This window comes from Phyllostomus hastatus, unplaced genomic scaffold, assembly GCF_019186645.2.
Source record: "Phyllostomus hastatus isolate PE091 unplaced genomic scaffold, TTU_PhHast_1.1 phas_scaffold_501, whole genome shotgun sequence".
Lineage (NCBI taxonomy): Eukaryota > Metazoa > Chordata > Mammalia > Chiroptera > Phyllostomidae > Phyllostomus > Phyllostomus hastatus.
Genome location: NW_025334033.1, coordinates 9,032,091 through 9,045,698, shown reverse-complemented (window position 1 = coordinate 9,045,698; position 13,608 = coordinate 9,032,091). Strand labels below are relative to the sequence as shown.

At 49.5% G+C, this 13,608-nt stretch overlaps 1 protein-coding gene across 1 annotated transcript; it reads left to right on the top strand.

Moving 5' to 3' along the window:
* Positions 1–3,921: 3,921 nt before the first annotated feature.
* On the top strand, positions 3,922–6,043 carry RHOV (ras homolog family member V). The gene is made up of 3 exons (XM_045821963.1): positions 3,922–4,241; positions 4,449–4,507; positions 4,713–6,043. The coding sequence occupies exons 1-3, from the start codon at positions 4,034–4,036 to the stop codon at positions 5,154–5,156; spliced, it is 711 nt and encodes a 236-aa protein (XP_045677919.1). The 5' UTR covers positions 3,922–4,033; the 3' UTR covers positions 5,157–6,043.
* The last annotated feature ends 7,565 nt before the right edge of the window (positions 6,044–13,608 follow it).

The following is a 13,608-nucleotide window of genomic DNA, read 5'->3' as shown; positions in this document are numbered from 1 at the left end:
GTAAGCAGTAATTTTGAAGAAGATAAGGAATTAACAGAAATGCCTAAGAATGTGACCACGCCTGAGGGTAGACCTGTGGATTGCTGATTCTGGGACTGCCACTTACTAGCTTCTTTGATCTTAGGGCAAGTCCCCTAACTCCTCTGGGCGCCAGTGTACTCACCCCTCTCTTCCCAGCAATCTCACTTGGGTTCTTATGAGACTTGGCAAATAAAGCCCTTTCATAAGGCTAGAACCCACTCCAACTGTGTTGGGTATTTTTTTTTTACATTTATTTATTTATTTATTTATTTATTTATTTATTTATTTATTTATTTTTAGAGAGAGGGGAAGTGAGGGAGAAAGAGGAGAGAAACATCAATGTGAGAAATACATCAATTAGTTGCCTCTCGCATGCCCACAACTGGGGACCTGGCCTGCGACCCAGGCCCGTGCTCTGACCTGGAATTGAACCAGTGACCTTTTGGTTCCTGGGCCTGCACTCAATCCACAGAATCATGCCAGCTGGGGCTGTGTTGGACATTTCTGAAACAAAAATGTTATTACTGCCATGATTCAATGTCAGGGCCACGTTTTAGCTTTTTTTGTTTTCTTTTGTTGTTGTTTAATAAACTATTTTCGAACAGTTTAGATTCACAGAAAAACTGAGAATAAGAGAGTCCCATATACCTCACACCCAGGTTCCCCCATTAGGATCATCTTACATTAATATGGGACATTTGTCACAATTAATGAACCAGCAGTGATCCACTGTTATTCACTAAAGTTCAGATTTTATTCAGAATTCCGTGTTCCTCTTCCTATTCCAGGACCTACCCAGCACACAGCACATTTAGTCGTCACATTCCTTAGGCTTCTCTCGACTACAAGTTGTTCAGACTTTCCATGTTTTCGATGGCCTTGACAGTTTTGAAGAGTGCTGGGCAGGCATGTTGTAGAATGTCTCTCAATGAAAACTTTTCTGATGTTTTTCTTATTAGATTGGGGATCCTTCTTTCTATGAGGAAGACCACAGATAAAAATGCCATCATATCATGTCATATCAAGGATACCTACTACTTACTGGACTTACTGATGTTGATCTTAATTTTGATCACCTGGCTGAGTGTTCGGGATTCTCCACTGTAAAGTTATTCACTCCCCTGCCCCCATCACTTCATACTCTCCCCTATGGACAGAAGTCACTATGCACAACCCCCACTTAAGGAGTGGGGGGTTATGCTTCTGGAGGGTAGAGTATCTACATACATTATTTGGAATTCTCCATGGGAAATGTGGCTATTATCCCCCTTTTTATGTGTTCGATCATTTATATCAGAATAGGCCTGTGGATATTTATTTTATACTTTGGGCTATAACCCAATAATCCTTTATTTTGTTGCTCACATTGTTTCAGATTTGGCCTTTGGAGGCTCCTTCAGTTGGCTCCCGTGTCCATCTGTCGTATCTCCATCTTCCTGTTGTTTTGTTTGCTTAGCACTTCCTCCCTTTCTGTACTATAAAATGCGCCAGGCTCATTTTAGATATTTCCTGCCCCAGTCCTAGAATCAATCATTTCTCCAAGGAGGATGTCAGGGGCAAGTTTAAATCTTAGTAAATGTGCTGTCTAGCTGGAAGTTGGGACAGGTGATCTGACAGGTGGGCAGAAATAAGACTCAACCCACCCTTAGGAGGTGATTTTTCCCAGCAGCAGCAGCCAGAATTGCAAGTCCTTAGCTGAGAAATAGGTGACTCACCAGCTCCCCCAGGTTGTCTCCTCCCTCCCTCTCTTTCGGGCAAGACTGTCCCTAAACCAGTTCAGACAGAGGGACCTAGGTCAGAAAGTGTCCCCACCCATGGGGCTAGAGGTGAATGGCCTGTCTCAGGCCAAGTCAGGTCTTTTACCCATGCCCAGCAGACGCTGCCCCCCATTTGTGTATTATTTATACTCCCCCTCCTTGCAGAAAGGATTAAAACAAGATTACCCCTAATTTTACAGCTACGATTAAACTATTATTAAAACCTGGGTGAAAGGACAAGATCACTGTGAAGAAGAGCCTGTGTGTGTATGTGTAGTAATTTTGTCCAGACACCTGGGCTGGGGTGACTTGCTTAGGTTCCCTGAATTACAGATTGCTAGCACCAGAAGGGCTTTCAGAAATAAAGACACTTCACCTGTCATTTTATAGCACAGAGATGGATCAAGCGATTTCTCAGGAGTCACATAGCAAATGAGCTGAAGAATGAGGAGTACAGTGACCAGTCTCCTTGATGTTCAAATCCCAATTCTTGCCTCCCTTTCCAGGAGACTAAAAAGAACAGTTTTTGAGATTTTCTGTGGGACACAATGGCAAGGCAATACTTTGGGACCTCTTTCACTTGCTGGATGAATAAATGTATGTGGATGTGGCTGAGAAGTCTTTGGGACTATAAATAAGAATTATTAGCATCCCCAGACGTTTGGACATAGGAAATATAGGATGTAGGCATGGTGATATAGAAGTGAATAGTGGGGATTCTACCATTTCCCCACAACTAAGATTTTAATGGTTAAATCAGCAACGTTCTAGTTATTGTTCTCAACTTTTGATTTAAAGAAGAAGGAGAGCCCTGGCTGGCGTAGCTCAGTGGATTGAGCGCGGGCTGGGAACCAAAGTGTCCCAGGTTCGATTCCCAGCCAGGGTACATTCCTGGGTTGCAGGCCAGAACCCCCAGCAACCGCACATTGATGTTTCTCTCTCTCTCTCTCTCTCTCTCTCTCTCTCTCTCTCTCAAAATAAATAAATAAAATCTTTAAAAAAAAAAAGAAGGAGGAGGAGAAGAAAAGGAAGGAAGGAAGGGAGGAAGGAAGGAAGGAAGGAAGGAAAGGAGGGAGGGAGGGAGGGAGGGAGGGAGGGAGGGAGGGAGGGAAGAAAGGGAAAGGAAGGAAGGGAGGAGGGAAACCAGGGATTCTGAGACTTCTTCCAAGAGATTCAGAGATTTGGATTTGTGGATTTTTATACTACAGGCTATTTGAGAAACAGGATTATCTATTTTCTTTAATATTCATTGCCTTCTTCCATTCCCAACATTCTCCCTGCAGAAACTCATGAATGACGTGTTTTGAATGATTTTTGTATAGGCTGAGATGGCAGACTGCCTTAGAGTTCAGAGAAAGGATTCTGGGCCTGGTGTTACTTGGTGGTGTGGCTACAGTAGAGGTGAAATTAACATCACACTCCTCTTCACTTGCTCTTTTGGTGACCTGCCTAGGCCACCTGCAATAGCTTGTCTCAGTCTGTAAACTCCTTCTAGGGTAAGGCCAGTAGGTGGCCCAGGCAGTCATGTGCTTTTGATAATGATTATGATGAAGATAATATTAGGTGCTTTTCGGACCTGGAAAATATTCACATGAAGAACTGTCCCTGAAGAACCTTCCCAGCTAGTTTCTCCAACACCCTGAGTTCCTTTAGCAGAGCAGAGCCCTACCTTGAAAGGGAGTGCAATACATTCCTGCTCATTGTGTTCGTGCTTGTGTTTATCTTCTGCCTCTTTATGATCTATGTACTTTTAAAAATCATCTTTAATTAATAAAATTATTATCCAGATTTTTAAAATACCCATACAATCATGTGTCAGATTTAATTTGAACACATGTAATATAAACTGGCTTCATTTTGTGTTCAGCAACTTGCTTCCTCCTCTTAAAGATAAATCCTCCATATGTTTCTCTGACAAAATACTTAGATCTACTTCATTTTGGCGATTCTTTGTCTTTGTACCTGTGTGATTCTCTCAGTGTCAGCTCTTGGCCCGCCTCTCTTCCTCCCAGGGTTTGAGATAGCCTGGCCTCGCGCGTGTGGCGACTGCAGGGGGAGTGCCCGGAGGATGCCCGGCGGGTGGGCGGGGTCCGGGACGCTCGGGCTATGCAGATGAGGTGGGCGGGGCCCCACTTATACTGGCGGTTAGCGGCGCCGCCGCGCCGGGCCTCCGCAGATTCAGTCAGAGGCAGCCCGCGGAACCGGCTTCTCCCAGCGCAGCAGTGCCTGGTCCTGGGCTGTCCCCGGAGCGGGCCATGCCCCCGCGGGAGCTGAGCGAGGCCGAATCGTCTCCGCTCCGGGCCCCGACCCCTCCCCCGCGGCGGGGCAGCGCAACCCCAGAACTGGGCATCAAGTGCGTGCTGGTGGGCGACGGCGCCGTGGGCAAGAGCAGCCTCATCGTCAGCTACACCTGCAATGGGTACCCCTCGCGCTACCGACCCACGGCGCTGGACACTTTCTCTGGTACGTTCCACAGCCCCGGCGGCCGCGTGGCTGAGGGGTGGGGTTGTGCACCCGGGGGCTGGGGCCGGCACGCAGGCGGGAGGGCACGGAAGCCCCCCGCGAGGGGCCCGCGAGAGGCGGGACCAGGCCCCGAGGTGGCGCTCGTGAGGCCTGGTGGGGCCCAGGACGCCTTCCTAACTCAGGCTCTCCTCCGCCCCGCCCCTGTAGTGCAAGTCCTGGTGGATGGAGCCCCTGTGCGCATTGAGCTCTGGGATACGGCGGGACAGGTGAGAAGCTGGGAATGGTCTCTACTGGCCTGGGGGTAGGTGGTCTCGAGGTTGGGAGGACCCCAAATGAATCAGGAATAGAGAAGGCCTTGGGCCTTTGGTAACGAGTCTCAGGTCTCCAACCCTGTGTGAAAAGCGAATTCCTGAATTTCCGCTTGCTGTAATAGGGAATAATCCTACTAATGACCTGGCATTCCCATCCCAGGAAGACTTCGACCGCCTTCGTTCCCTCTGCTACCCGGATACCGATGTCTTCCTGGCCTGCTTCAGCGTAGTGCAGCCCAGCTCCTTCCAAAACATCACAGAGAAATGGCTGCCTGAAATTCGCACTCACAACCCCCAGGCGCCGGTGCTGCTGGTGGGCACCCAGGCCGACCTTAGGGATGATGTCAATGTCCTGATTCAGCTGGACCAGGGGGGCCGGGAGGGTCCCGTGCCCCAACCCCAGGCTCAGGGCCTGGCCGAGAAGATTCGGGCCTGCTGCTACCTTGAGTGCTCTGCCTTGACTCAGAAGAACTTAAAGGAGGTATTTGACTCGGCCATTCTTAGTGCCATTGAGCACAAAGCCCGGCTGGAGAAGAAACTGAACGCCAAAGGTGTGCGCACCCTCTCTCGCTGCCGCTGGAAGAAGTTCTTCTGCTTTGTTTGAACAGCTGTGGCAGAGTAGGGAGCAATAGGCATAAAGCCACAGACATCTGGAACCTGGGGTAGGGGACTACTGGCAGGGCCAGGCCACCCCATGAGACTCAGTCCCTTCTGAACACTGGGGACATGGGCCTCTACCTGCCCACTCATGCCAGGGTGAGCCCATGGCCTGGAGGAAGGAAGGCTATAACTTGGATTTCTGTGGTCAAGGCTTACAGAGAAATCCCAGCACTTTGATTTTCATGGGATGGTCCTAACAGTGTCAGCCACCTCCAAGCAGTTTGGGATCCAGTTTCCTGTTTCTTGTGGGCCCTCAGGTCAGGCTGGCTGAATTAGGACCCCTGTAGTGGTCTTCCCCACCTCCTTGGCACAGGGGTGAGGAAGAGCCCAGGAAATAGCTAGACATCTTGGATGGCAGGAAGGTGTACAGCTTTAGAGAAGTTTGGGATGGACTGCGTAAAGATAGAAGTCAGAGATGGAGAGGGAGCAGAGAGTGAGGCTTGGAGCCTTGGGACTGGAGGCAGGCTGGGAAGCATGAGGCAGATCATAGAGCGAGGCCTGGACGGAGTAAGAGTGAGAAGGAGAGCAGAGAAGTGGGGCAGCTGAGGAGCAAGGCTGACACCTGGGCTGCCCTCAGCCCCCAAGGCCAGGGAGGGCGGGGCTGATCCCTGGGAAGAACTGGGTCTCACCGCTCCCTAGGCACTGCCCAAACTGGCTGGGCCAGGAGTGGGGCAGGAAGTGAGATTCAAGGCCCAGCAGAGGAGGGAGATAAGCTGCAAACTAGAACCTGAGGGAAGAAGGGGCTGGGGGTCACCTTTTTCTCCAAGGTCACGGCCTAGAAGGTAGTACAGTGCAGAGTGTGCAAATAAAGACTTAAGTTTCTGAAGTTAATGGTTTGTGTCATTTCCTAGAGTGATCAATCCATTGCTCTCTCACAGCCCTCCTCAAGGCTCCACAGCGTGGATAGAGATTGGTTGGGTTCCAAAAGACAGAGGCTAAATTGAAAGGTGGGGACTGGATTAGATGGGGCAGTGTGATGGGAACTGGACTGGGAGTGGGGGGGAGGTTTGGGGCTCCCCGCTTGGGGCTTAGCTGGTTCCCAGGAGAGCTAGCGTGGGAAGCAGCTTGGAAACGGGTTTCCCCAGGTGTCAGCGCCAGAGCTTCTTTCCCATGACCTCACCAGGTGGGTGGTGCCCCTCCCCTCCCCTCCTCCTTTCTAGAGCACCTTGCTCAGTGCTCAGGCTCTGGGGCAATCCTGAGTCCTCTAACTCTCCTCCTCTGATCCTTCTAACAGTTCTCAGGGCCCAGGGGCTTAGGTTGGGGGACCCCTTGATTTACAGCCTGAGCACAAAGAAACCCCATACAGTCTAAACCTCAACTACTGGCCACACTTCTTGGACTTGGCGTTGGTTGGACCCATTCTTTAGCTTTGGCACTCAAAGTTCACATGAGGACCTCATCAAGGTACCAGTTGTCAACAATTTAAATAGAAGTTTGGTCTCAGAAATCCTGTGGGAATGAGGGTTCATTTTGTGAGGACCCTGAGAGGAGCAGGAATCCAGCAAACATTTCCTATTCCCTGGGATTGGAGCTGGAAGGAACTTAAAAGGGCACCTTGGGGGTGGGGGTGAGGAGTGAAGGGACACTTCATTTTACCGTGAGGCCCAGAGATAAAAGGTAATATCTCACTTGATATTACCGAGCGGCTGTAAGAGCACTTTGCAGACTCTAGAATTGGGTACCTGGATGTTGTTCCCGTGGAGAGGTGTTTCTAAGGCACACCTCATGCCTGCTGGGCAACTGCTGGGCCAGGCAAGCACTCATCCTGTCTCAGCCTAGCCCCCTCTGTAGGAAGTACAGTGTGTTTGTGTGTGTGTGTGTGTGTGTGTGTGTGTGTGTGTGTGAGAAAAAGAGACTGGCTGAGGGACAGAAATCCCAGTGGAGTGGAACCTCAGATAAGCCCCAAGTTTAGTTTTTGCCAGGACTGTCCAGCCCCTGCCCCACCAGGGCGCATCCTCCAGAGCTCCAGCCACCTCATTGCACGTTGTGCCCTTGCCACCTTGGTCAGGTCCTGAGGGGTCTGAGGCTCCAGCTCCACAGCCCATTGTTACCTCAGCCCTACCTGACACATCCCACACTGGGGCAGAGACCTGGGTTCAAGGTGGGCTTTGGCATCAACTATGACCTTAGGCAAATATTTTCTCTCTGCCTCAGTTTCCTTATTTGCAAAATGAAAGACTCAGGACTCTGAATTAGAGATTTTCAAAACTGCTCCAAGGAGCCTGAGGTGTACTTTGGATTGGGAGACAAGCCTAACCAGGTAACCTCTGACCACTCCCTCCAGTTCTTCCCCTCGTCTCTGATGGTCCCAGCGCATCCAGGGCACAGTTTCCTCTCCTGCTGGGCTACTGAGCCTGGTCAGCACCTCACCTCTGTCCCCTGCCACTGCCGCTCCCTACACCAGTCCCTCCAGCCCTGCTGCCTTCCCTCTGGTTTCCAACTCAAGACTGTTACCAGCTTTCGTTACTAACAATGAACTCCCAGCTTCTTATTTTAGCATTCAAGGCCCTCTCAACTCTGACACCAACCTGGACCAGGCCAGCCTGTCCCAGTGACCCCCACACCCAATCCCCAATTATTTCTCGATTGCTGACTCCAAGGCTTTGCTTTTGCCAAATCCTCTAGTTTGGAAAGTGCCCCCACCCCATGGTCTGTTTCTTCTCTAACCATTTCCCAATATTCCCCTTCTCCAGGAACATCTCTTACTGTGTCAGTGTCCACGCTGCTCTCGGCACACTGAAGACACTGAGTTTGGTGCCTCACTCAGGCTGTATCTTCCCAGCTAAACAGAGGAAGTCTCATTCATGCCCCACAGGGTCTTGGGCTCAAACAGTGTTTGCTGCTGGCCTTTAAGTGCTTAAGACAAAAAGCCAACCAGTGAGCCATGGAGGGGATCCTGAGGGTCAGATTCAGCCCCAGGTCCGTGTCACTGAAGCCTGGGGACAGACCTAAGAGTACGGCTTGCTTCAAGGGCCCCCTGAAGTGCAGGGCCCAAGCCCGTGCAAGACCAGAGGGACTTACCTCTGGTTCCAAACCCAGCAGCTTGCTCTGCTCTCTTTCTCTATACATAGGTCTCTCTCTACTTTTTCTTTTTTTCCTAACCCTTTGCCCATTTTTAAATTGAATTGTCTTTATTGTTGACTTTTAAGAGCTCTGTATATTCTGGGTACTAGACTCTTATCAAATCTATGATTTTCAAGTAATTTTTTATTTATTAATTGAGAGAGAGAGAGAGGGGAAGGGGGAGAGAGAGAGACATTGATTTGTCATTCCACTTATTTATGTATTCACCAGTTGTTTCCTGTATGTGCCTTGACCGGGGATCAAACCCACAACCCCACAACTTTGGCATGTAGGGACGATGCTCTATACCCAGCTAGGGCTCTCTCTACTTTTCTGATACTGTTTTTATCTCTATCTCTCTTTCCCTTGCCTCTTTTCCCTAGCATTCTCCACTGTCGAATCTAAATTTTAGGGAATATTGATTATACTAACTAGATAAAATTCTGTTTCTTACATATACATTCATACATATGCCTTTATTGATATAAATTGTTTTTAATGTCTGTATAACCAACCATTAGTGGATTTAAAGTATATATATTTATTTTCCCATATAAATACTCAGAAACATTGGAAAATTCAAAGAATTAGAAGATTACAAATGTGCTCACAGTGTTAAGTCCCAAAGATAATAACATTTTGATAAACTTTCTTCCAGCCCTTTGTTATATGCATATTTCTGAAATATTTTTCATGATCATATTGTATATGCAATTTTTTTTTGCTTTTTTCATGAAGTTTATTTTAATCCTTGCTCAAGGATATGTTTATTGATTTTAAAGAGAGGGGAAGGGAGGGGGAGAGAGAGGGACATGCGCACCCCCATTGGGGGTTGAACCAACAACCGTTCGGTGTACAGGACGGCACTCCAACCCACCGAGCCCCCCAACTAGGCTCGTTTAAAATTCCGACAGTGTTATTTCATGTTATCATGAACTCTAACCAGAGGCTGTAACCATAGTGTGTGTTTGCTTACTATTTCAACCTGACCGTAATTTCTTCAACTAGATCTCCACTTGGGGTCATTTAAGCCGTTTAACTTCTTTTTTTCTATTGTAAATAAGACTGTATCAACAGTTGATTATTTTTCCCATCATTGCTTGGAGACCACCTACATAAAAAAAGTTCTTCGTCTTTGGCTTAGAGACTGGGCCCAACACAATCCCAAGCTACTCAAAGAGGAAGTTTGGGTTTCTGTGTATATGTGACTTGGAGGGGAGAGGCTCTTTCCATGGGAACATGACTAGCAGATTGTATGTATTTAAATCATACCAGATGATGACAGGCTGTATATACGTTATACGAGTATATCTGTGTTCGTGTACATCTCTCTGTATCCTGTTTTTGCTCTTGTGTATTTAAGGTGGGTGTTGTCTTTGTGCAAAATTCTGAATAAGTCCATATCCATGCAAATCTGTGTATCTGTGTCTGTAAATGCTGTTGTCTGTCTTCATCCCAGATGTGTATAGCTCTGTGCAAGTATGTCTGGATATCCAGCTGTCTGCCCTGAGGAGTGTGTGTTACACACGATCCTGTGTGTGCGCGTGTAGGGGGATATGGTAGTCTCTGTGTCTGTGTGTGCACATCTGGGTTTGGCCTAGTTTCCTGGGGGGCTGTGTGTCAGTGTGGCCTCCTGGGCCACTTCTGTGTGGATCTCTATCTCCACATGCATCTTCTGCCGGGTGTGAGTGCTGGACCTGGGCTGGTGTGTGAGTGTATGTGCACCTGAAGGGGCTGTGCCTTGCTTGCTTTTCCCCTGGGAGCAGAATGGTGCCCAGGGCAGAGGTGACACACCCTCCTTAAGCTCCCTGTTCTCCTGGGAACCAGCTCGGGAGAGTGAGTGAGACCAACAGCAGACCGCGTCAGGAGCACGGGCCCCTTTTGCAACCAGCCCAGGCCCCAGGCAGTAACTGTGGCTCTCATAGGTCAGCCCTGCCCACTGTGCCTGGCTGCCAGGAACCTGGGCTCCCAGCACGGCTTTGCTGTCAGCGCCCTCCTTGGGCCTGGGCCAGATCCTCCACAAGCAGAACTCAGCCAGTGGAGGGGCCACATTAGTCACCCTGTGGCAACAGCAGGAAGTGACTTCTTGGGCCTGGGCAGTGCTGGCTGTTCCAGGGAACCATCACTTTTTGTCTCTGTATACAGCAATGCTTAAGCAGCCTTATCTCCTCCATTATCACCTTCTATTCTTACAACCGAACTTCACAGTAGGCTAGATGACTCTTATTAGCTCCAGTTTTCAGATGAGGAGACTGAAGCACCGAGCCACACCAACGCGGTAAAGGCAGAGTCCAGGCCTCTTTTTAGTGTGCCACTCAGTGAGGGGTCTGCCCCCTAGAAATGGTTCTCTTAAAGAGCATGGCTAGTGCCCTGGCTGGCGTGGTTCAGTGGATTGGGTGCCAGCTCGTGAACTGGAGGGTCATTGGTTCGATCCCAGTCAGGGCTCATGACTGGGTTGTGGGCCAGGTTCCTGGTTGGGGGTGTGAGAGACGCAACCACACATTGATGTTTCTCTTGCTCTCTTTCTCCCTCCCTTTAAATAAATAAAATCTTTTAAAGAGTGGAGGGACCAGGTAGGGAAGCATGGTTTGTGGGACAGACTAGCTGTAGGCTGGGGAGTGAGGCAGAGGGAAATGGGGCTGTGGGTGGATGTGAAGAGAGGCCTCAGCACTGACTCAGGCCTGCCTTCCTGGTGGAATGCTCTCAAGTCTTTCTCCACTGACTGTAGGATTCGCCCCATGACTTGGATGACCACAGGATTCATTGTCAGGCTCAGGGTATTTCTGAAATTGAGTGGGAGCTCTATTAATAACATGGGCATATGGTCGCCCTACTCATAACCCCTTCGGGAGGCAGAGCCAGTCGTTGTCACCAACTCCATGGCCTCCTTGACCCTCATCTGCCAATCTGCCTCCATTCCCAGGTGTCCAGATGACACCCCGGCCCCTTGGTGGTGAGGGACAGCAGGGGAGTGGGCCCAGGTTGGGCGTTGGGGTTCCTGGGGCCACCTGAAGCTGGAAGGAAAGCAGGCAGCACAGACCTCACTCACGGTTGCCTGACCCATGACAGCTTTCTCAGACCTGCATTCTCTGAGGCCTCTGCCCACCTCTCTCCTTGCCTAGCACCCTGCACCAGTTGGGAAGCAAGCCAAGCTTGTCCCCAGAGGTTTCTCTCCAGGGACAGCAAGATCGTTCTCCTGGGGAAGATGAGAGCCCCTTGAGCCCTGGAGCTGTGTGCATTTTGTACCTAAGGCGCAAGCCCGCCCCTGCCCGGCAGGCTGTGTGCTCTGCGGACCACTCCGTCTCCCACAGGCCACCCGTTCTGTCCCAGGCTCTGACCTGCTGGGTGAGTTTGGGTAAATTACTTCCTTCCTCCTTGTCTGAGTTTCTCCTATTTGTGAAGTGGAGCTAATACTCTCTGCCCCTCCCTGGCTCGCAGAGGACCTGCAGGGATAAGCAAGATAATACTGGGGAGCTGATTTAAAGGAAGCTATCGAGAGCCAAATAAGAAATATCAGTGCTAGCCGTGTTTACATGGGTGTGGACCTTGGGTTCCCAGCCTCCTGGGGCTTGGGACCAGCCCTGACAGCTTCTTGGCCTGGCTTCTGGCTCCTTTGTCTCATTTCCAGAGAAAGGACAGAAACCAAAGCCAGGAGTCTGGTTGTCTGGAGATCAGACATCAGGGCAAAGTTTGGGGTTCAGGAATGCTGGACTCCAGGCCCAGCTCTGTCCCCAACCACTGGCTGTGTGACATTGTGCCAGTCACTGCCCCTCTCTGGGCCTCAAGAACTTGGCTCTGACAGCCTCTCCCAGCTACCCACTCAGGGGCCCTAGAGCCTGTAGCCAGAGGTCAACATCATAGTTTTGGGATAGAAAAGATCTTGTCATCCAGTCCAAGTCCTTTACTTTTCATAGACCTCTATGGATCACCTCTGGGAGCCACCAACTAACTCTGATCAGCTTGATTACCCCAAGGTTATCGCAAAGGGGATCACGCGAAAGAGGGTAAGTGGGTCAGAAACAATCCACTGGGAAGACAATTGCAAGTGAGTTAGTGGATCAACTAGATGAGGCTCTGTCCTTACGTTCTGTTCTCCCCTCTCCAGGCCTGCTGCGCCTCTCTCATGGTAATCGCCCCACCCCTCAGGTTCCCTCTTATGTGGCTTACACCCAAATCCAGGAGCTTGATCCCCTCCACCGAGCCCAGACCCCTCACCTCGAGAGTGTTCGGGCCTCCCCAGGATGCACACAACTGGAACACTCAGAGCTAAGTGGATGGCCCGGAGACTGAGAGATTCATGTTTCTGTTTTGTTCCAGCCCCATTTTATGGTCCTTCTCGCTCTCTTTTTTTTTTATCTTGGTCCAACTTTATACTCATGTTATGTCACAATTTATAGCTCCTTTTAAGCTGCCTTTTTAACAATAAGATTTTATTTATTTTTAGAGGGAGAGGAAGGGAGGGAGAAAGAGGGGAAGTGAAACATCAATGTGTGGTTGTGTCTCGTATACCCCCTACTGGAGACCTGGCCCACAACCCAGGCAAGTGCCCTGACTGGGAATCCAAGCAGTGACCATTTGATTCCCAGGTCAGCACTCAATTCACTGAGCCACACCAGCCAGGGCTTAGGCTGCCTTTAATTCTCCCTCAATAAGGCAAGGCATAAGCAAACAAAAAGCAAGATATCAACTATAAAGTCAATATAACCAGTCTTCATCTGGTCCTTGATGGCCCCTCACCTTCTGCCTGGTTTTCCTGAAGCTTCTCCTCCTCCATTTGGCCCTATTTTTGTTGGTGGCACTGCAACCCATTCAGACCTCCAGGACAGAAAACCTGGAGGCTCCATTGACACAGGCTCTCCCATGTCACAGTCCAGTCACCAAGTCTTAAAGCTTCTCCTTCTCCAGGTCTTGAGCTCTCTCTTTTCCATCCTGTTTCTACCCCATCTCAGAGCTTCATGGACTGATGATTCGTTTTTCTAAAATATATCTGAATACTTGTTCAAGAAATAATTTTTATTACAAAAGCAATAGATATTCATTGTAGAAAATTTAGAAAATGCAGGTTGAGAAAAAGAAAATGAAAACCACTTGACATTTAACCATGAGAGAGAACACTGTGGACATCTGGGTAAACGCACCCCAGTTTGTTTGTTTTGTCGTTGTAGACACACAGCCATTTTTGTTGTTGTTTTTTAGGTTCCATGACAAGGAGCCTCAAAGTTTATTTTCTTCATCTTCCTGGGTTTGGGCTGCACTGACAGAAGCCCCAAGAACCACTGCGGTGGGGAGGACAGGCAGGCTCTCTCAGAGCCTGCGAGACAGTCCGGGCCTCC